The sequence below is a fragment of the Embiotoca jacksoni genome, unplaced genomic scaffold, assembly GCF_022577435.1.
Source record: "Embiotoca jacksoni isolate LCO1_2020_lvr unplaced genomic scaffold, fEmbJac1.0.p SCAF_9, whole genome shotgun sequence".
NCBI classification, from domain to species: domain Eukaryota; kingdom Metazoa; phylum Chordata; class Actinopteri; family Embiotocidae; genus Embiotoca; species Embiotoca jacksoni.
Genome location: NW_027185447.1, coordinates 137769 through 161317, shown reverse-complemented (window position 1 = coordinate 161317; position 23549 = coordinate 137769). Strand labels below are relative to the sequence as shown.

General features: G+C 39.0%; 2 protein-coding genes across 4 annotated transcripts; one reads left to right on the top strand and one right to left on the bottom strand.

The window, feature by feature from the left end:
* Positions 1–2432: 2432 nt before the first annotated feature.
* On the bottom strand, positions 2433–6352 carry LOC138193292 (U8 snoRNA-decapping enzyme). Of its 2 annotated transcripts, none has more exons than XM_069141252.1 (4): positions 5976–6352; positions 5690–5730; positions 2921–3173; positions 2433–2835 (listed from the first exon to the last, which is right to left on the bottom strand). In XM_069141252.1, exons 1-4 carry the CDS (start codon positions 6105–6107, stop codon positions 2590–2592), a joined length of 672 nt encoding a protein of 223 aa, XP_068997353.1. In that variant the 5' UTR covers positions 6108–6352; the 3' UTR covers positions 2433–2589. The 2 variants fall into 2 exon arrangements, with proteins under 2 accessions (XP_068997353.1, XP_068997354.1); XM_069141253.1 differs by having other exon boundaries at positions 5971–6059.
* A 1108-nt stretch (positions 6353–7460) lies between these two features.
* Positions 7461–22777, top strand: gss (glutathione synthetase). Of its 2 annotated transcripts, none has more exons than XM_069141539.1 (13): positions 7461–7941; positions 8630–8778; positions 9326–9471; positions 9739–9814; positions 11239–11378; positions 11745–11861; positions 13667–13747; positions 14002–14079; positions 14650–14719; positions 17649–17843; positions 18009–18090; positions 18630–18819; positions 20799–22777. In XM_069141539.1, the coding sequence occupies exons 2-13, from the start codon at positions 8647–8649 to the stop codon at positions 20920–20922; spliced, it is 1431 nt and encodes a 476-aa protein (XP_068997640.1). In that variant the 5' UTR covers positions 7461–7941; positions 8630–8646; the 3' UTR covers positions 20923–22777. The 2 variants fall into 2 exon arrangements, with proteins under 2 accessions (XP_068997640.1, XP_068997641.1); XM_069141540.1 differs by having other exon boundaries at positions 8612–8778.
* The last annotated feature ends 772 nt before the right edge of the window (positions 22778–23549 follow it).

Below are 23549 nucleotides of genomic sequence, written 5' to 3'. Positions count from 1 at the left end.
ACACACACACACACACACACACACACACACACACACACACACACACACACACACACACACAGATAAAGAGACCCAGAATCAAATAAACAGAAACACAGTTTTTGTGCAACCCAGTCTGCTGTGCTTCCTGTCTGTTTGCGCCGGATGTGGTGCATTTTTCCGCCAAACGGCTGAGAAAAAAACTACACTCTTATCGAGAGACGCGCATCAATGGCAGATCAAATTGTACTTCACTCAGTCCTACACAAATTAATTCTACTTGATAAAGACAACAGATGAGCCAATCTGTGTGTGGTTATGATTAATGAATGTACCATCCCTGTAAAATAAAATCTATTAAAGACAAGACAAGAGGAGTGAAAAGGTGTATATCTATCAGCATATATTTCTTTATTCCATCTTTTATGTACATTTTAGGTTGATATATTACAGTAAATGCAGAATAAACCTGCAGCTTGATTAAATCAATCAAAGATAAACTCTGTGTTTTGTTGTATTCTCTCAGCCTGTACTGCTGCACTGAACAGTAACAAATACTGTGTAATATATTCAGCATGTCTAGTTTGATTCATCTGCACACAAAAAACTCTGTAGATAGATTCACATCTTGCACTTCCAGTTCAGTAGGTATTATGAACATTGAGCAGCATTCTGTCTCTGCTCTTGCTCTCTGCCAGCAATATTGTCTGAGAATGAGGTTACAAACATCTGGTGCAGGCGCGTTATGTGCACTGTGGGTACACTTAAACAGAATCAAATCTTTGCCTGCAGTCTTTATAGTATGTCACAGACATAATTAATCTTCGGATTGCACAGCGTCACTGAGCTATAACTTTCTAATTGAAGCCACCAAAAAATTTAAGTAGCACAAAGACAGACAAAGACCTGATTGAAAAGACAACACTTTGCTGCTGATCATGCTCCTTTGATCCTGGCAGATATATAAAACCACAGGATGCATATGCGCTGCATATGAGCAACCAACGTTGTCCATTTTATGTTTGTTCACTGGTTATTGTCATGTGTTGCTGTTTTTGATATGCTGTTACAAGATTTTGATAATTGTAAAAATGTGAATAATTAAAATATAATCTTTATCATAACATTAAAACATATCTAGAATTACCGCCTAGCAGTTGCATGCCTTTGCTGACCACTCCAGTTGTAGTTTACATGCATATCTGTCTAAGCTTATATGGATGTTGCTGCAAAGAAGCTATAAATTCTAAAATGTGGATGCTTCACACACAACTTCAATTCTGACTGCACAGAAGATCTATACAATCACCACAATTTCTAGATGGATGTCCCAAGGGTAATATAAACGTGAAATATAGTCACAATCTCCCCTTATGCTCCTCAGTTATGGTGTTGAATAATGGACAGAAAAGAATAATAATAATTTTATCGTATCAGATATTTGTGTAAAATGTTACCATAATTAATGTGAGATATTGACTTTTGGCCACAAACGTGTTTTGGAAGGATACGGTTACCTTTGACCATCAAATTCTTATCAGTTCATCCTTGAGTCCAAGCAAATGTTTGAACCTTTGTGACAGATTTGAAGAAAGGGGAAAAATGTAATGTCAACCTCACAAGCATGGGTCAATGTGAGGTGACCTTGACCATGACCTCTAAACCCCCAAATCTAATTAGTTTATCTTCGAGTGAAACTTTTTGTCACTTTTGAAGAGATTCGTTGAGGGCGTTCTTGAGATATTGTATTCACAGTGTCAAACAGATGTGAACTCACAGTGACCTTGACCTTTGACCACCAAAATGTTATCAGTTTATTCTCAAGTGAAAGTGAATGTTTTTGCCAAATTTGAAGAAAGGCGTTCCTGAGCTATTGCCTTAACAAGAATGGAATGGGCAGATAGGACGGATGTGAAGACACAATAACCTTGACTTTTGACCCGATCCCCAAAATATATTCACCTTATCCTTGAGTAAAAGTAAATATTTGTGCCAAATTTGAAAAAGGTCCCTCAATGCCTTCCTGAGATATTGCGGTCCTGAGACTTTAACCTATAACCATTAAAATCGAATCAGTTCACCTCCAGGTGTTCTTAAAATGTCGCATTCACTAGCATGGATCAGTGTGAGGTGAAAGTGACCTTGACCTTTGACCACCAAAATCTTATCAGTTCATTATTGTTACCAAGTGAATGTTTTTTCCAAGTTTGAAATAGATTGAAAAAGGTGTTCCTGAAATATTGTGTTCTGAGAATGAGACAGATGGATGGACAAACCGAAAACATAATGCCTCAGATTATGGCTATCGCCAAAGCGAAGGCTTAAAAAGGTTTGATGAAGGGTTGCGTTTTTTTTAAATAATTGTTCTTCTTTTTTTCAATTTTGCCATTTCAAAAACAATGACATGCTGATGAATCAAGGTGTAAAATGACAGAAAAAGCTTGAATGTGATGGACAGCGTCAATAACTTTATTTGCATTAATTGTAATGGAGCTGAGCAAATATTTTGAAGTCAGCAGCTTAGAATCAGCATGGCAGTGTGTGTGAGTGAAGGATTGAGTTCCTGAGGGTCAAAGTGAATCTATGTGCCAATACATGAGCAGGTGTGTTTCACAACTGTTTCTTCTGCACCTCTGTCAATGCGAGAGCCGCTCGCAGGTCATCGACAGCGTGCGCGTGGATCTTCAGAGAGTGCATAAGGGCATTGTGCAAATCCCCAGAGGCAACCAGGTTGAAGCGCAGCAGAGAGTCAACCAGTTGGGAGCGAGCATTGCCGATGAAGGAGTGTGACAGGAAGGATGCGAGGCCTCCCCCGCCCTTCATGGTGTAGAGTGGGACTCTGACCATTCCCAGTACCTGGAGTGAAAGAGAAAACTGATGAAGGACAGAGCGTGACATCAGGCAAATCGCAACAATCACTCATTCTTGAAGGGCACATTACCTCTTGTCCATGATCTGTTGCAGTGGATGCAGCCACTCTTTCCACCTCCCTAATCTGCTCCTCCTCCATCATCTTCACGTAGAAGTGAGTGATAAGACGGGAAGACGAGGAAGAGGGAGAGGAGGGAGAAGATGCAGGGGCATAGCGAGACTCTACATGATCTTCGACAACTATAGGTAAAGCCAGGCCCAGCTCCTCTGACAATTCTCTGCTAAGACCCGCCTCCAGGGTCTCCTCCAAAGGGTCAACAAGCCTAAGGTGTGGGTCAAAGGTCAGCACCAAATGTGAAATAAATGTCAGCCTTACTGCTTACTACTCCTGAGACTGCTCTGCACACAAGTAAAGAAATCAAACAAATTGAAAAGGTCTTTTAATTTTAAAGCCCAAAACTAGTTTATGAAGGCGTTGATGTGGTGTTTGTCATATGTTACTGGATCTTAAAGCCCACTTCAGACCAAAGATTTGCAACGGGACAAAAATGTTGAAGAGCGTTGCAGGACAAAGTTTTAGAGCGTTGCAGGGAAAAGATGCAGCAGTGTAAACTGGTCTGTCTCATACTCAATCGACAAAACAGTGTAAAGCTACTGTTTTAAGTTCCCGGCATAAATTTGTATAAGTCCCCTGGGCATTTCTGTGAAAGCATCACCATTTAAGATGCTACAAATTATGTCCAGCAACAAAAAAGCCTGAACAGCCAGCTGTCAAAACAGAATTACACAGTGTTGTTGCAGTGGACATTTTACATTTCGTCTAGTTTAGTTGCTTTGGTGTGAACTGGCAGGTTTCAGAACCTTGCACACTCCTGAACTGGGAGTAGCTGGAAGTTTAAAATCATCTCAACGTAAATCTTTGGTCTGAACTTGCCCTAAATTAAACTGTATTCAACTTCTGGTCTCTCTCATGGCATACCTCTGTGTGGATCTAACATTATTAAATTTCTGATCATCTGTTCAAGAGCCGATGACCCCTTTACATCACAGACGAACCCGGTATCATGCCTAAGCATGTAATACACCCGTCAGTCCACAACAGAATTACATGTCAGTGTCACATTTTGCCTCGCCTAAGCATGAAAATTAAGGTGCCTCAGGTTTAGGCACCAAACACTACATGGTTAGGATTAGGAAAAGGTTAGGATTTGGGTTAAATGTGCACTTCACAATTCGACGAGGGGTTAGTCACCAAAACTACTTGGTTAGTTACCAAAACTACTTGGTTAGTTGAGAATTTTATATAAGTAGCGTTACTGATGTCACACAAATAACTTAAAGTAAAAGTCTCGTAATATACGTTCTTACAGACTTGAACAATGTTGTCCTGGTTGAAATTCCTGCGTTTCTAACAGACTGACAGGTGTATTACAGTTTTTGGTGTGATACCTGGTTGCAGAGACAGTTTCTGTACATGCATGTACTGAGGTGCAATGATTATTTGACACTTTCACTTATGGATGCCCTGACCACATTTAAGGAGACACCCCATTTGTTTTAGTTCTATGTCTTTTGAAGCAGTTCAGATATGTTTTACTGCTGACACAGTCACTCTGTCACTGTGCATCTGTTGTATGAGATAAGAGTCAGGTGACACCTGTTAACTTCAGCATCAGCAAAATACTGACAACCAGTAGCAAGAACTTTAGAGGTGTGGCAAACCTGCTAAATGTCAGTGCAGTGAACAGAAAAAGACGTTTGCGGTCATGTAATTAACTGAAAGTGGCCACGAGCTCACAATGCTCTGAGGACAGAGTTGTAAAAGAACACAGCTGTCAGTTTTTAACAACTATTTTTCCAAAGCAAACATCTGGATTTATAGCTGATAATTCTTCTAAATGTCTGAATAACTCCTGATCTTGATCTTGTGAATGAGTTTGGGATATCTTGATTTTCCTTCAATTTCCGGGTGGAGACCATTGTAATCATTATCGGTTAATTTCTGTTACGCTAAATGGCCCTTGCGTATCTGTATCCACTTATGAATCTTACTGCAGATCAGGTCATATTGTGTTTGTATGAAACATAAATAACTATGGTGGTGGGGCAACTAACATGAAAAACTGAGCCATGAACATGGGTATACTAATGTTTAGAGTTCGCTGTGAGCAATAGTTTCTCACATTTGAGAAACATTAAAACAAACAGCTTCATGAATTGGCCAGGAAAAAAATAAATTATTAAATCTTCAACATTTGGCAGTGGCATTCAAAAGTCCCAGTTTATTTGACACACATTTGCATACAGCATAGTGTATCATTTAATTTCATTAATTAATGTTGATTTCTTTGTTTACCAACTGAAAAAAAGACTACATTAAATCAGACCGTACACATTAGTATGTAGTATGAAACTGGGACACACTGTGGGGTCTGACCATTGTTCCCATTTATCGATGCAGTTTTCCTTTGTTTTGCACATGTCACAAGGATTTTTCAGATTTTTCTTCTTGCCTCATTACATAATTTCACTGGGTTGGCATATTGTGCACCAGATCCTTGCAGCAATGACTATAAATCACAGATACAAAGGCACAAATTTAATAGAACACTAATTAAGTGGTATGTCTGACAATCACAGTTTTTTAAAATGGGTTTTGACGGCAAGCTGTTTAGTCTTGTAGTATGAGTATTCCAGTGACAATGTGTGAATGTTTGTTCTGTGCCATGCAGATTTATGTCTTTTGATCAGGATCGTCTGTGAAGAACAGGAGAGATTTACAAACCAGAGCCAAAGAGCTATAAAGAATAAAACAAAAGTAGCACAAGGAAAGACTCACCCGCCAGGAAAACCCAGCAGGCCATCAAAGCGCATCTGCATCTGTGGGAAGTGACAGAGGCTGTTATGCACTCATACACTGATGCCTCCACATGCAGACACATAATAATGTGTTTTTATTTACTCAAACAAGCAGAAAGGAAAGAATGAATGTGACAAGGACTCAATCAATTACAGTCCATACATTACTTTTACAAGACACTTTAAACATACAGTATGTGCGCTTGCACACACACAGACAAACAGACACACACACGCGCGCGCGCGCACACACACACACACCTCACCAGTACAATATGTCTGATGGGAATTCTCCCAAACAGCTGAGTTTTCGTGTCAGAGTAGAGCATCACATGGCATGCATGCCTGCAGCCTGAGCATGCCAACGCCTCCGCCCTCAACAGCTGTCCACTCGCCATCTACAAGGATACAAATAAACACAGTGCAAATTACACATTCACAGCTCCGTGCTTCCTCATCACTCTGGATGGCTGTCCCCTTGCCAGGTGCTGCTGGTACAAAATCATCCAAATACACAAGCTCTTTTTATTTGTTCTACCTCCCTCATACGTAGAGCCAACAATCCTAAGCAAATCCTACTGACTAGCTGGAAGGAGTTGTATGCAGAAAAACACATGCAAGGCCATAGACCAGGAAGCTTAAAGGAAGGTCTTTGTGACTTGTATAAAAAAAAAAAAAAAAAGAAAGAAAAAAAAAAAAAAAAAAAAAAAGCTTTAGCGCCCTCTGGTGGTCTGGAGTAGGCTGACAGCAGGGGGAATCCCTGCCCTGGACTGAACTTCACATTTGCATTGCTGAGGTTAATTATGGTGGATAGGTTTTATGTTAAAAACTTTATTCACACAGCCCTTTTCAAAACAAAGTTACAAAGTACGTGGTAAAGGCCTGAGGCTAATAAAATCAAGCAGAAATATAGGCAACAAATAAAATTAGATAAAATTCCTAATGATATTAGATTAGATTTTATTAATCCCACAGTGGGGAAATTTGGTCGTCCCAGCAGCAATATGTAAACAGGACATCAAAATAAATAATAAAACAGGTAAGATAAGCCTTGGAATTCATGAAACACTTAAAAAAACAAACAAACAAAAAAACGTTTTGACAAGTGATGTGAAAGATGTCCCTTGCAAAGCCTCATATTCGAAGGCAGCCAGGTCTAAGGGCCCCAGACCGCAAAAGACTGGTCAGCTCTAGTCTGGAGCAAACGGTGACTGAGGAACAGCCAGGAGAGCTCTGCCCGAGGAGCTGAGGCTGCACTCAGGCTTGTATAGGAGCAGCAACTCAGTTCATAGAGGCTAAAACGGCTAATGTGATCTTGTCCTCTAGTATTGGTTAAAAGCTGAGCAGCTGTGTTTTACACCATCTGAAGTCAATATATATATATTTTTTTGCTTAACCCTGCATCCAACTCTACATATCAATATTTGATATGGAAAAACGGCAATATTCAAATTACGGTAGCATTTTTTTTAATCTATTATGATCAAATAACATTACTACTGATAAGAAATTAAGCACAACGGCTTAAACACGAGTTACCCAACACCCTCTTGCCTCTTGTGTGGAGCACAATAATTAAAATGCTGTTTCACTCTTCAGTCAGCACTTTCAGGACATCAGGTGAGGCAGTGGCTCTGATTCAGTCCCACCCAGTGTTCGCTGCTGTGATTGGTTGCTTCACTGTCAATCAAATAATGTTTACACTCGTTCCGCTGTCTGGACCTAGTGGATTTTACACTGCAATGAGCACTAATTGGAGACCTGCTAGCCTGAGGTGACAGGTTGTTTCGTGTAATTGTTTTTGTTTTTAGACTATTCTTTCGTGATGAGTCCAGCATGCTCTCAAAGTAACTTCAGCACAAGACCGGCTATAATCTTTTCGGTGACGCTGATTGGTTGAACAAAGCCGGTAGCAGATCCTGACCGATCAATGAGCGACGGCTACGGGAAGGCTTTTGGCAGATCCGGCTTTTTCATTCAGTCCGTGATATTTGTGATATTTTACAGACGTGTTTCTTAGTTGAGTTTGAAAGGCTGAAAATGCACCTCAGAAGGCACCGCCACTCCTATTAACTTAACCCCAACCTACGCTTGTGTCAGACCTTTGGAACAGGACACAATAAACTGACTGTGGAAGCCTGTTAGCTCGAAAGCAAATAGCTAACTAGCTACTATCACCAGCGTCTTGCTATTACCCCTGTAACTACCTGTTTAAAACCCTGTCAGCGCGAGGTAAGTGTTGCTACAAGTATTGTTTTGGTAATATACACTGACCTATAACAAAAGTCAATAAGCAACTTGTTCACAACAACTTGTGTTGTTTAGTGTTACTGTATAACTTATGTTTTTTATTTGTAAATACGTAACTTTTTTTTAAAAATGCATTTGTATGTATAATTATTGTATTTTTAAAGCATTTGTATGCAACGTATTATTCCGTATTTAGAAAAACTATAAGTGGCAACACTTTAACGACAGCAATGATGAATAATACTATTATAGACTAATAATAGCGATAATAATCTAATTATGTTATTGTTTTGTAGTCATTATGGATTTAGTAGTTGTAGCTGCATTAACCTAGCTATAGTATTGTCCCTTTAGTTTTTAACATGTTTGTTATGAAAATGTGTGCAGATATATCAATACAGAATTGCAACCTGCTCTGATATCCAATTAACGGGCAAGTTTAGAAATGCATCAACTAGATCCAAATACCAATTACATGTATTACTTCAATGTTGTTTGTCATTTAAGATTTGTTTAAACCAGTAATTGAAATGCGTGACTTGTTAAAATGGTTAAAAATATCCTAGTTTAATTTTTGCTATCATGTTATGTAGTGACAAGGTGTCTTGCCCTCACCTCTCTTGTATTTAAATCTTGTGCTGTGTTATTACAGATGTTGACTGTTTGTTAGATCTCAGGTGACTCACAATGGCCCAGGGGATACCAGAAACGGTGATGATGAATACTGCGCTGATAAAAGAATTAGCAGATGTGGCAAAAGATGCAGCGCTTCTGCAGGGTGTTCTAATGAGGATCCAAGAGACCCCCAACTCCTCAGAGGTACCACTTGGAAACGCATGCATTTTTAGTTGACCTGTGCAGTCTATGATATTATACATAACATAACAGGTATGTTAGATAGGTAGATTTGCAAAGAAGGTCTCTGCATAATTCAATTTGGCTTGTGTTAGTTTCAGAGTTTGGTCAAATACATAACATATAATTTTCATATACTCTGAATTTTATATAACAACTTAGATTAGGCAATCATCACACATGCTACATAACACACGTCAGCTAATGTTTTTATATTTTTATGGTATTTTATAAAAGAAAACATGCAACAGGACATGCCTCCATATCAGTGGGCCATTAAGCCATCGCTGATGAAACAGGCGTGTTCAGTGTGAAGTCATGTTAGAAATTTGCTCTGGTTTAGGGCACAGAATTGGGACGGCTCTTTAATCAGCCTTTGTTTACAATTGCAGGAATTTTTTGCCTAAATACTTATTTTCATTCCTTACATGCCATGTCCACTCTGTGTTTTTTCATGAATAGTTTTTTGTTGTCAGCATTCTTTTTGTACATTTTACAACTTGTTTTTCAGTTGGTGACCTACGCTCCATTCACTCTCTTCCCTACGCCTGTGCCTAAAGCTGTGTTCATCCAGTCTCTGTCAGTGCAAACTCATTACAACACACTGGTGGACAAGATCAGCCAGGACACAGACTTTCTGCAAGAGGCTTTAGCCAGGTAGGACACAATAGAATCTCCTGTAATGATCCTCAGTAGTAAAACTAGATTAGATTAGATCAGAAATGTATTTGTTTGGCTATGCCATGTAGTTTTAAGTAGCAGCATGACATGGCAACACAAAACTATTGTCAGAGAACAAACATATCATTACATTCTCTGGGGGAGTCTGTCTTCAAATAGCCTCTTGTTAATATGACACAAAAATAATATAATGTTTTGAATAACATGTCAGGATTGTAAAAGAATGACATTCTGTTTTTATAGCACCATTGCAGTGGATGATTTCACTGCAAGGTTGTTCAGGATCCACCAACAGATCCTTAAAGAAGGACGGTCTCAGGTATGGCAGCATATTTATAAACTGGCATCTCTCAATCTGGAGTTACATTAATTACTAAACTGTGTTGATATTGGCAATATATTGTATTTTTAAGATTATCAGTGTAAAAGAGCTTCTTGTTGCCGCCATAGGTTTCCTAAGCACAGGGACGAGCAAAAACCAATGATGGTTGCAAATTAATAATTGAATGGGCTCGCACACAAATCACAGTTTAAAAAAGGCGTGTGCGCTCCTGCTCCACCTCCGAGCACACAGTAGTCAGTCCTCCTTCTCCCAGTAGACTGCCTTGTTGTCCTGGTGTCTACAGGAGTATAAGTGAGCCACCTGTCCCAGCCTGCTACTGCTGATATATAGGAAGAGAGAATAATCAGTGAACACTAAACACCTGAGCATCTCTCATCTCCCTCCCTGGCCCCGATCCCAAAACCACTCCCACCATCTCTCTCTACTGCAGCTGACCCACAAACCATTCCCAAGTACCACGGTTTTTCTGCAGGTCAGAGGAATTGTTTTCTAGCTTAGTACAAAAGGGCAGTGAATAAAAACTTAACAGTTCAGAGAAATTACATTTTGTTGCTTCTGAAACAAATGACATTTATGATTTAAAACATTTAAAAAACAATTTAAATGATAATTCAAAATTAATAATTGTGTTTTGTGCCATTACAAATGTATTTTTACTCAAATTTTTGTAAACCAGTTGGTAAACCGTAGGCCCCGCTCTCCATCAACAGCCCTGAAGTGCATAAACGCAATATGTATCAATATGGTACACAACAAATACAGGCAATAAACATGTTTCAAATTTGAATTTGCTTACTTTATAACATTTCAAAGAGATTTTTTTTTTCATCGAAATGAATTCATAAACTATTTTATACAGTGACTAACCTTTTAATCATCAATTATTTAATGCTCAGATTTCAGCCTCCTTGATCTTTGAGTTGGTGGGACTAATCTGGGCCTATCATTTATATAAGATAATATTAGGCCTGTAACTAACAGTTTCAATTAATTTGCTCATTATTTTGTAGATTTATCAATTAAATTGGTCTCTGAAATATCTGACAATCATTAAAATCATCTTCACAATTTCCTAAAATCCAAGGTGATGACTTCAGAATGTCCAAAAAAGGTCTTAAAACCCCAGAAATATAGATTTACCATTGAAAACAAATACTTTTTCAATACTATGAAGTTGGGACTTCAGTAAGATTCATACTTTTGCTTTAAAAAAAACAAAAAAAACCCACAATGGGTTACAAAAAAATGTACTAATCAACTATTTCTGTTCTACACAATGCTGTTAGCCAAAATGCTTGAGCCTGCACATAGCAGTCTATTGAATATTCAGCCATATGCCTTGATCATGACCTTTTACTAATCTCATTAGTCTTAGTGGGATATCTTTGGCTTCCTTTCAGCATATTGTTTTGGGTCTTAATCGGTCGGACTACATGCTGGACCAAAGAGAGGATGAGACGTCATCTCTAAAGCAGATAGAGATCAACACCTTTGCTGCTAGTTTTGGAGGCCTCTCGTCACGCATGCCAGATGTACACAGGTAAGCAAGTCATTTGCATAATTTGCATACCACAGTATTATCATAAGTAAGGAAAATAACGAATTTTGTGGCCCAACTAAAAGTCAATATTGTCTTTATTTAAGTGTCATGAAAATATGTGTTTTTATGCAAAATAGATCACCAAAAGAACCCTAAAATTACCAGCGAGCAGCTACTTTTTCTGTATTTAAAAAAAGTCATATTGACTCTTTTACACATGGAGTCAAGCTCTATGCCGTGGCAAATGAAAGTGTGTCCCTGGTAAGAAACCTCAGACAGAGAGTTAAATAATGCATAGTAGGAAATAATCATGTTTAATATGCTCTGAGTAGGACTGACTAAAGTGCTCACCATATTGCTCGACAGAAACATTCTTAAGGTGGCTGGAAGGCTGGAGGAGAGCCAGCGCATCCTAGACAACAATCCTGCTGATGGTCTGGCCAGAGCAGTTGCCAAAGCCTGGGAGCTCTATGGAAGAGAAAGGTAGGAAGGAAGTACATCCTTAAAATACATGTCATATTAACAGTATATTGCCTTGTCATAGATGGTCAGTTTCTCTCTTGTCTGCTGTCTGTGGGGAATGGCACACATGGCATAACAATCCGTCCTTGGTGATCCAATCACAAGTAGATAGCATAAAGACAGTGTAAAGTAAATTCAGAGATTTGGTTCAAAATATATTGTTCTCATCAATATTTTGGTTCTGGATTTTTAGGCGGCCTGAAATGATGCCATGGAGCTGCCATTTCATTTAATTTCCCACAGACTGTATATAAAGCCCGCTGCATGACTCCTCCCCTTACACAAGAGTCTGTGTAAGGGTCTAGAGTGCATTAGCATCAGCGGTTCTCCGGCTTGATTTTGAGTTGCTACACCTGCTATAATCTACCTGTTAGTGTACAGTAAGCTAGATAGCTATGTCTCCTGCCACCCACAAATGCATCTGCCCTAGATCAAATTATCTTCTATAGATCTTTCAAATGGATGTGATGGTTGATGGTATAGGTTGAGAAACACACTTGAAAACAAAAGCCTTTCTTTGTTTGTGAAGCAAAGATAACGTTACTCGAGTTGATGACAACTACCTTCATCAGCCAACAAAACTAATTTTTTAACGGACAGACGTCAACCTCTAACGTCTGAAATTCAGGACAAAATATCATCGTTTGGAGACTCACCCAACGTGTATCTATCAATAGTGCCAAGGATGCTAAAGCTTTGCAGCTGATCTTGCTAGTAGTCCAGGCGAGACCACAAGGAGCTCTCCTGCTGATACAGCTGCACTCCACGATAAGCACAAGAGGACAGGCTTAGATCCATATCAGTAAAGTTTGGTGCAAAACTAAATAAAAATGTACACTAAGCTAATTCAATTCAGCAATCCGAACGCGATCAAACTAAAGGAAACAGCTTTACCAAAGTGACCAGGAGGAGGAAGACAACTGATCGGATATAATCCCTCGTCAAACATTTCTCTAGGTAGTCAACCTAGAGAAAACACTGGAAATAGTTTAGAATAAAACATCTTGCTGGTGGACTTGTGTATTCAAACACCATCTGAAACAACACCAGATTCATACCAATACCATAAACTGATAATGGATAAAATGATCGTAGAAGAAGATCTTCACTAATACTGGTATACATTGTGTAACAGGAGATACTGTTACCGTGGGTCTCCGGTACAGGCAACAATGAGTCAATTTTCACCCAAAAGCCTTTAATTATGAAAGTCAACTCATTCACGATAACCAAAATGCAACACAATTGGGGTGTGCTCTTAATTTACCCGATTCTGAGCACACGCCGTTAAACCAGTTCCTTTCAGCCAGACACCTGTAGCCTTCAAATCCTTTTCTAGTTCCAGTTTTATCCCGATTTGTTCAAGCGGCCGTTTAAGGCACTTCCGCATTGGCCTCATTTAGAGAAAACAAAACTTCAAAAGTAAAATATCAGTTTCTGAACGTGTGTGTTCTTTTCTTGAGAGTTTATAAAATTACATTCTCATTTGTCAACAGCTGCCTCTAGCCATACCGAATGTATAGTTTTATTTGCCCAGGTTTTAGATATCTGCCTCTGAGACCTCAGTTCATACCCCAGTACAATGAAATGAATGTAATTTCATTTTTGGTGAAAAACTTTGAAAAGTGCCCAGTGACGTTTTGGGCAGTAGTAGTCACTGTTTGCAAAAAATTTCTGATTAAAACTGGTGGCCAACCAAATGTCCTGAATAATCTTTAAATGGGGGTTGTAAGAGTGTTTTTCAGGAGTAATTGTTGTCATTACAGAGCGGCTGTCATGTTCTTGGTGGAAGAGAGCCAAAGGAACATCTTTGACCAGAGATACATTGAGACAGAACTGTGGAAGAGGTGGGTGTTGGTTCTGAGGAAGAGTTTGGAAAATAAAGACATTTTAATGGAAAACATTCAAATCTGCAACTTTGACCTTACAAGCAGGTTTTCTGTGTTTGGGTGTATTTTTACTTTAGGGCATCTGCCTGCATTTTTGCCTCTGTGAACAGTTTGGCCATCATCTTGTTTGAATGGACATTTATGAAGTTAGGCATAATTGTGAATGATGTGAAGAATTGTGCTTTTTGTAACCAGCACACTATGTGTTTCAGAGACATTCCCACAATAAGAAAGCGGTTTGACGATGTCTGCAAAACAGGATCCCTCAGTCAGGACAAGAGGCTATTCGTGTAAGTGTTTTTCTGTCACTTAAAGCTGAGGTGGATAGGTTTTTTATTAGCAGTATTTTTTTGGAGTAATCGAGCACAGAATTTCCAAATAACCTCTAAGCATATTGTAATTTAAGTGGTCTTGGAGAACACCAGAATTCCTTACCTCCTTGTGACTAATCTATCTTGTGACGGAGACCTTTAGCTAATCATGAGTCTTTTCGGAGAGAAGCTGTTCCTGTTGGCTGCTCTATACATATGCAAATGTACATACACATTCCTTCAGATACTAAGCCTCATTCTACGGCAGAAAATCCTGTAGGTAAAGTAAACCTCTGGGTGCCCTAGATGTCAAGTCTGTCAATCCCCAGAGCAGGTTGCCAGAAGTGGTTGGGGACTGCAGGGCTAAATTTCCATATTCTGCTGGAGGGATTTGGCCTTTTCCAGAAAACTGCTTACCCCAGCTTTAAATGTGCATTAAGTTGTTAAAATGTATTATTCTCAAATGAAAACTACACAGTATGTTCTAGATAGCAGTAAGAGATAATTATGTCAAGTACCTAATGGACATTTATGTCACTCTCATTTCAGTGATGGCCAAGAGGTTGCAGTGGTGTACTACAGGAATGGTTACATGCCTCAGAACTACATTTCTGAACAGGTCTAAACTTATTTCTGCTCTAGCACTGAAAGGTGTTAAGAATGTAAATTCTGATCGCTTTGGAGAATTTACTCCTATTCTCTCTCTCATTGGTTAAAGGTCATTTAAACATGATTAGCATCAAACTGTCTTCAAATCAATTAAATTTGATTTTATTTATATAGTGCTAAATCACAACACAAGTTATTTCAGGGCACTTAGCATGGTAAAGTCCTTACAACAGAACTTCACAACATTGTACAAAGGAACCCAACAATTCAACAAATCCCACATGAGCAGCTGGGAGGGGAAAAAAAAAAATCCCCTTTGATAGGATGAAACAAAACCAGAGCCAGAGGTGGGCGATCATCTGCCTTGGCTGGTTGGGGTAAGGGGAGAGCAGAGAGAAGAGGACAGACCAGAGACATGCAGCTCCAGGGCCAGGGATATCTGCAAAAGAAAGCACAGAGCCACACGAGCGAGGGAAACTGCATAGAGAGACTATAAACATAAGCAAAACTATGAGAGAGAAAGCATGACATTAATGAGATGTAATAGTGACATGTAAGTGCATAGATCACGTAGATAGAAAGAAAGCAGTGCTAGAAACTTGGTTTATGTGTGAGTTAAAGGACAAATGCTCATCAAAGTGATTGGGGAAAGAATTTGTAAGGTGTTTACAGCCAAATTCAATAACTTTAGTTTTGTCAGAGTTTAGAAGTAGAAATTGTAGGTCATTTAGGCCTTTAAGTCTTTGAGACATTCTTAAAGATTTACTAACTGATTTGTCTTGTCTGGTTTCATCCAGAAATATAGCTCGGTATCATCTGCAAAACGCTGGAAGTTTATGCAGTGTTTCCTTATGATATAGCCTAATGGAAACATCTATAGTGTGAAAAGAATTGGGCCTAGCACCGACCCTTGTGGAACACCAAAATTAACTTGTGTTTGCCTGGAAGATTAATTATTGACATGAACAAATTGAAATCTATCCGACAGAAACGATTTGAACCAGTCTAATGCAGTTGATCCTAATAACATACTCCAATCTCTGCAATCACTGAGGTATAGCAGGACACGTATAGAGACGAGTCCATTGTCTTTTCCATTTCTAATAGCAACACCATGTCACCAAAGCTGTCTGATTCAGGTCCAACCCTGAATGAGGAGAGGGTCATAAGTTTACCCATATAGACCTCTTTCAATGTGTCAGACTGAATGGGGCATAAGAGACCAACAGTTTTTTTGTCTTTTTTTGCTGCCTCACAATCTCTGTGACATTGGAAATTATAACTTGGGAGGATAGTTCTCTCTTCTGTGCAAGTTGTTTGACTTTTATGTATTAAATTAATTCTGTCACGTAGCTAATCTAATAAATGCAGAGCTTCTCGGTTTTCAGGCAAACTGTATTTTGCCACACTTGGATTATACAATTTTGAAGGAACTAAAGTGAGCAGGGTGCCGAAGTATTATGAAGAGTATGATCAGAGCTACAAATCGACTACTTAATACTCAGTTCTGAATTACATTCCTATAGAACAGGAGTAAAAATTTGAATGAGACATAGTCAAAGCTGAGCAAATCACAATTGAGATAAAAGTGTAGAAAGTGGAATTTTATTTAAGACACTGATGAGTCAGTTAATGATTGCATTTTGATCACACTCTGAAAGAATGTTTTTCAATGTTCCCTATGTTTTTAGCTGGTTAATCTGCCATGCAAGTACTCCTTCATACCATGACAGTGTTACATTCCTTCATTCTTCTGTCACTCTTGGGTCAGTCAGTCCCTGTCAGCCACTCAAAGAAAAGTAAACTGATTTCGATGATTTAAATTTAGATTTAGACTTCATTAATTCCACAGTGGGGAAATTTAGTCATCACAGCAGCATAGAAACACAAAAAAGGGGCACACAATATGAAAAAAATTACAAATACGTTTACATAAAATAAGATAGATAAAAAAAAAAAAATACACCGACTATACACACAAAAACAAATAAAATAAAATGAAAATAAATAAATACAATTTAGGATGAATGGAAAAAGTGTCAGGTGCTATGAAATGAAATGAACAGTGCAACTTTTCACACTGTAGATGTTTTCATTAGGCTATATCCGGGGTCGGGCTGCAGTAACACCAGGTTGAGCAAGTTGATGGTATATATAATTCCTCCAGCGTGTTCTGCGTCTTCCCCGAGGTCTCCAGCCAGTTGGGTGTGCCGAAAAACCTCCAGTGGGAGGTGCCCAGGAGGTATCCTGATCACATGCCCAGGACTCCTGTCAATGCAAAGAATTCACGGCTCTATTCTGAGGTCCCTACTGATGTCGGAGCTCCCTCCTCTATCTCCAAGGCTGAGCCCGGCCACACTGCAGAAGAAAACTCATTTGAGCCGCTTGTAACCGCGATCTCATTCTTTTGGTCACTACCCAGAACTCGTGACCATAAGTGATTGTCGGAACGTCTAATTTAAAGCTTTGCCCTTTGACTCAGCTCCCTCTTCACCAAAACGGGCCGGTGCAGCGCCTGTTTTACTGCTGCTGCCACCTCAATAGCCTGTCAATCTCCCGCTTCAACCTACCCGCAGTCATGAACAAGACCCAGAGATACTTAAACTCCTTCACTTGGGGGCGGCACTCCATCCCCACCTGGAGGGAGCAATCCTCAAGTTAACTGCAGAGCAGTCATCCCCGTTGCTTCACATTTGGCTGCAAACCGCCCCAGTGCATGCTGAAAGTCAAAGTCTGATGAGGCCAACAGGACCACATCATCTGCAAACAGCAGAGTGAACCGAGACCCTGCACGTTATATAGTCTAAAAAATATAAGGAACGCTATCTTAATGAACCAAACATTGACCTGGTTTATGCTTAATATTTCCTTCTTGCACACAGTGGACAGTTTAATTTAGCAGTCTTTAGTTAGTCTTTCTTTGTCTTTTGGAATTGCAGACCTGGGATGCTCGTCTACTGATGGAGCAATCTCTGGCTGTGAAATGTCCTGATATTAGCACTCACCTGGCTGGAACCAAGAAGGTGCAGCAGGTGCTTGCCAGACCTGGAGTTCTGGAGAGGTTCTTCCCCAACCAGCCTCAAGTAGTGGAGCAAATCAGGGCAACATTTGCTGGCCTCTACACATTAGACATGGTGAGAAAATGACAGAACACAAATACTTTCAATAGTTGTGCACATGTTCTTAGTACCATTCCATTTTTTGCAGTACAAATGTATACTTAAAAACTGAAGGTGATAGGATTTTATTGCATGTTTTATTTTTCAGCTATATTACTTTGTTGTTCCTATCGTCTACAGGGTCCAGAGGGTGACAAAACGGTGGCAATGGCTCTGGCAGCACCAGACCGATTTGTCCTGAAGCCTCAGCGAGAAGGAGGAGGTACAATGAGGGAAACAACTGTAGAAATAAATTAACCCCATCACAACTCCAGAAACTATGTATAATCCTGTCATTGATTAGAAATTAAACCTCAAAAAGCCATATTTTTGGGGGCATGTCTGATTAATTGATAGGCCTGTGGTGCAGTCAGGTTTCCGCTATCCGTGGGCAGGTGTCCAGATCCACCGCACGCGCCTCCTACCGCGCCGCGATCAATTGAGAAGTTGCACACATTCCTCTTGTGTGGTTGCCGACAAAAGCTTCCATTGTTCCTGTTCCTGTTCCTCTGCTCTGCATCACATGGTGTAACATCGCTGTGTTATTGTTGAGGAGAGTAGGAGTGCTTGTTTTGATGTTGCTGATGTCCCAAATTAAATTATGGCAGATCGTTGTCATTTTTGTCCTATTACCTGGTACCAAAAGTGAGTGCCAGTAAAGTAGAGCCGGTACTGGAATTGAAAAAGGGAGATAACACTTAACCTTTGTCATTGTCCATTTCTTCATAATTTATCTGCGACATAATGTTGTCTTTTTTTTAGGCAACAACATCTATGGATCAGAGATCTGCCAGGTCCTGGAGGGAGTGAAGGAGAGTACAGAGAGGACGGCCTATATTCTGATGGATAAAATCCATCCCACCCCTGTACAGAACTACTTGTTGAGACGAGACGCTGCCCTCAAAATAAGCAGCTGTCTCAGTGAACTGGGAGTGTTTGGAGCATATGTGAGGTATGTCATCACAACTGCACTGGTATAAAATGTTGACTGTGGCTTTTTTGTTAGAAGAGATCTCTTACCAAACAGTAGTTGTTGTTTTTTTTTAAAGTGATTGATTGTAGAGCTAGTTGCCGATTTTGATTTGCAGTATGCGTCCCAGACCTCGTGGTCTGAACAGATCAGATCTTGATGTGTTCCTCAATGTGTTTTGAGTGGGTTCACGGCTGTATTTGGAGCTGTCCACCTGTGATTAGGTCAACCACGACACATGTTAATGCTAGGTCTGTACAGAGCCTCTGTGTTGCTTCTAGCTGCAGCTGAATCATGTTTATATATGGTTTCTTCTTTGTGTGGTAGAGTTTTAACCAGTGTTTTGTGGCTGCAAACTGAGCTGTGTTCACAGGCAATTGTTTTTAGAACTGTTACTTAGGCCAGATAATTTGTCGTTTTAAACACAGTGCATTCCTGAGGGGCCTGAAGATCACGACCATCCAATAATGGTTTTCGGCCTTGTCCCTTGCACAGAGATTTCTTCAGATTCTCTGAGTCTTTTAATGATAGATGATGAAATCCCCAAATTCTTTGCAATTTGACATTGAGGAATACAATTTTTAGATTGTTGCACTATTTTCCCACACAGTCTTTGAACCTCTCCCCATCTTCACAGCTGAGAGACTCTGCCTCTCTGAAATGCTCTTTTTATACCCAATAATGTTACTGATCTGTTGCCAATTAACCTAATTAGTTGTGAGATGTTCAATCAAGTGTTTTTTTTTTTTTTTTTTTTAGCTTTTCCAGTCTTTTGTTGCGACTATCCCAACTTTTTTTAGACATGTTGCTGCCATCAAATTAAAAATAAGCGCATATTTTTTATAAAATAATACAATTTATCCATTTCAACATTTGATATGTTATCTTTGGTCTATTTCTTAATTAAATATGGGTTCATGTGACTTGCAAATTTTGTATTTACATTTTATACAGCGTCCCAACTTTTTTGGAATAGGTTGCCCAAATAGGTTGGGGAATTTTGACAGGGTTATTTGTGGTCATTTCACGAAGATCTGAGCATGAAAGCTGAGATCTGAGGGCATAATTTTTACAGGCACAAGGAAATGGAGGAAGAGTTAAACTGGAGCACAGGAAGTATGTACAAGCCACAGTGGATCTTAGTGCAGAAGTACAGTTTTGAAAGGGAGCTGAGCAAGTCATCGAGGGAGCAGAGACTATTTGAGTCTGAGGGGAGACTTTTGAGAGAGAATATTACAATATTTGATTGTGAAAACAAGAGATCATACTCTCAAATTGAAAGAGCATGCTCCTGACTTGTAGCAGTGATACACCCCCATATCCATTACATTGTCTGCCATCTTTGGACTGACGACTGTGAAGGGGGTTCAAGTTTTATGAATTTGCCTCGCATTTTCCTTGTGAAAATTTGTCTTAATATCAGAACTTATCTTGTTGCGTTGCCTCGGTTAAAGTTTTGTCCCGTTTTATTAGTTAGTGAGGGTCCAAATGTCTTTGTTAGAGGATGATGTGGTCTGGTCCTACCAGTACCTACTCCATCGAGTAGAAACTGGAAGTCATGATTAACACATTTTTAGTTCTATTAATGACCTTGAATCTTTTTTTAATTATTTGGGAGTTAGCATTCACTTGTGAATAATCACTATGCTTATTTTTCATACAACGTAATTTCACATTATCAAATGACAATGTTTAGCAGTCTGACCTGCATTTTTGCTCTTCAGCTTCCCTCTCAGTGCTGTTGTTGCATCATTTTTGCCCTCAACAGGCAACTGATTTCTGAGAAGCTCAAGAACTGACTGGACTTTACCTGTTTAAGTGTAAACACCAACACTGAGACACTAGTGAACCATTTAGCAGTTTTTAGCAGCTTAAGAACCATATAATGTCAGAAGAAATGCACACTTGTCCTGTTCATGTGAAATACTTCAACATCTGTCTTTTTCTTTGTGTCCTTACAGGAAGGGTTCAGACATGGTGATGAATGAGTGTGTGGGTCATCTGCTGAGGACCAAGAGTTCGGAACACTCTGATGGGGGTGTAGCAGCAGGAGTGGCCGTGCTAGACAATCCACTACTCATCTGAGAATTTACATTCTTACCTGCAGAAATGGACAGCAGTGACGTCAAGTTTGCACTCACACTTTAACATTGACTGTTAGCAAATACTGTATGTACCCCATATGTAATTTAATCCTTTAGCTTTGGACAAAAATAGTAACAGTGGTTCATTTCATTGCTCACAATCATGGGAAATAAAGTTTTACTTCTGCAGGATTCCTCCTGCTATCTGAGTGATGCAGCCGACAGAAGTCTTCCGATTAATTTCAGTGCCGCTTGGTATTTGTTATTTGCATTTACATTTACTTCGTGATGATTCTGTTCAGAATGTATTGCTGCTTTCGAATACAAGTTAAAATACTTAGACCAAGTAAGTAATTAAAACACATTATTTTAACATAAAATTATGTTTGGTTCTGTAACATGTTTAAAACCACAAATTCTCAGTGGAGGCTGAAGCCTTATTTTCCCTAAATGAAGAGAGAAAAAGTTTATTACACGCAAAGGTGGGGGCCTTTTTTTGGATTTGTACATTTTAACTTTTAATCCAATTATATTTTAATAAATAGCCTTACCATCACCTTTGCAGGGGCTTTATCACTTTCGAGAAACATTTTAGATAAACAGTTTTTTGTAGAGTTTCCATCAACATCAGCCTAACATTACAAACATTGCAAAGTGAGCTGGACTGCCACCTTGTGGCTCTCTTTGGTATGACAATATCTGAAGTTGGGTTCCTCAAAAGCAGCAAACTATTAAAAACATTTCATTACCTATTGGAAGTATATTTTAACACCTCTTTAGCCTCCCTCATAGTTAAAACTAAATCATTTTTCTTCGATATGCTCTAGGATCTGCTCTTGTGTTGTTGTATGGTGCACTTACAGACTGCACCATATTGTTAAGGTTTTATTATGTGTCAATGGATAAATAGATTTTATTTTATAGTTTTTGAAAATACATAGCTTATGGTTGCTTCACTTTGATTGTAGGAGTTTTGGAGAGCAGTTTAACCTGCATTTATGAAGTACTATATGTAAACCGCTTTTTAAAAAAAAATTCATTATGATGGCAAAAAACAGACATAAACTTAACGTTTAACAGTAATAAAAAAAATACAACTTTGACTTTACCAACTCCTAGAAAGGAGAAAAAAAGTGTCCCTAACAGCATCGACTGATGGCTTCTCTCTTGCTATTTCTAATTACTACTGTGTGTTTTTTAGGACAACAAAAAACTATTTTTATATACATACAGAACCGAATTTTCTCTGTAATTTATTAACCCTGGAATGCATTAATGAACACTAGCTGAAATGACTTCAGACATTTATAGTCACTGTATAAATTCAAATTAAATTCCTTCCCCACATTTATAAACCCAGAGGATTTAATGATGCAGTAAACCGTTAAAATGTTTTAACTGCCCAACGCCACAGCTGAGTGATGTTCGATTACCACCAGATGCTGATTTTGTAAAAATCTCCCGACTGTTGGACTGATTGAAAACTTACTGAAAAAACACTGCTTTGTGAAAATGAATTGAAATTAATATAATTACCCACATGAAAGCAGCGTTTCTGTTGAAAAGACAATGCATCTGGTTAATAATGTGTCAGCTCATCATTACATCGAGGCTGCTACTGTACTTCTACTAGACTTTATATGTAGACCACACTGTGGGTCAAATGGAGAAATTCACCCCACACATTCATTCTGACATGCATGAAAGGGCAAATATTGTAATTGTGTGATCCAGTAACTGAAGTAATTTAATTTTTTATGATCTGATGAAGAACAATTAAGAGCCAAATGTCTAACCCTGTGGACCAAAAAATAATGTGTGTTATGAAAAATAAATTGCATTTGTGTAAGGCTGTATTTTCACAGCATTATTTACTTACCTGAATGCAAACAAATCAAGAATAGCTGTGAGATCAGTCCCATATTTCACACATTTCAAATGAATGAATGTCATTTGATGAAACTGACACTTTAGGAATTGTACATCACTTATTTGCCTGGAGTTATATGACAACATTGATATTAGTCACATACAACACAGTATGCAGAGTCTTATGCAAAATTATAAAGGAGGAAATTGAGATTAAAATAAAGATAATAATCAGAAAATATACATTTACCATTGCTGTAGCCTCATTCAAAGAAACATTGCGACACACAATAGTATAGGTAAGAAAAAGGCAATAGAAACAGATAATCAATGCCCAGAGAGGAGAGGAATTACGTTCAGCTTATGTCACCCATTTAGAGGAGACACTGTACACTGTAGTGGAGGCAGCGAAGCAGCATCTGGCTTTTTGATAAAGCTTATAGTTAGGGCTGTCTCAGGTTACTCTGAACCATCCCTTAGTTACACTGTATAGACCTAAGCTGCTGGGGGACCTATGCATTTGCATGTTTTGTTTATTGTTTATTGTCTCTCTATGCAGTTCCCCTTACTCGCATAGTTTCTGCTCTTTTTTTTGCAGGTATCCTGGACCTGTGTGTCTCTGGTGTGTGATTACTGGCCTACAAGTCATCATCTTTGATCGCAATGCTGTTCTTTTCTCTCTCCCTCTCCCCTCACCCCAACAGGTTGAGGTTGAAGACTGCTCACCAGTGAGTCTGGTTCTGTCAGAAGTTTCTTCCT

Bases quoted from the DNA above. Each gene is read 5' to 3' on its own strand.
- gss (XM_069141539.1), top strand. From the start codon at position 8,647: ATGGCCCAGGGGATACCAGAAACGGTGATGATGAATACTGCGCTGATA. The intron at 9,815-11,238 runs GTATGGCAGCAT...GCTTCCTTTCAG, and splicing joins TTAAAGAAGGACGGTCTCAG to CATATTGTTTTGGGTCTTAA. The intron at 11,862-13,666 runs GTAGGAAGGAAG...TTGTCATTACAG, and splicing joins GAGCTCTATGGAAGAGAAAG to AGCGGCTGTCATGTTCTTGG.
- LOC138193292 (XM_069141252.1), bottom strand. From the start codon at position 6,107: ATGGCGAGTGGACAGCTGTTGAGGGCGGAGGCGTTGGCATGCTCAGGC. The intron at 5,731-5,975 runs GTGAGGTGTGTG...CACTTCCCACAG, and splicing joins CCATCAGACATATTGTACTG to ATGCAGATGCGCTTTGATGG. The intron at 2,836-2,920 runs GTAATGTGCCCT...CTTTCACTCCAG, and splicing joins CAACAGATCATGGACAAGAG to GTACTGGGAATGGTCAGAGT.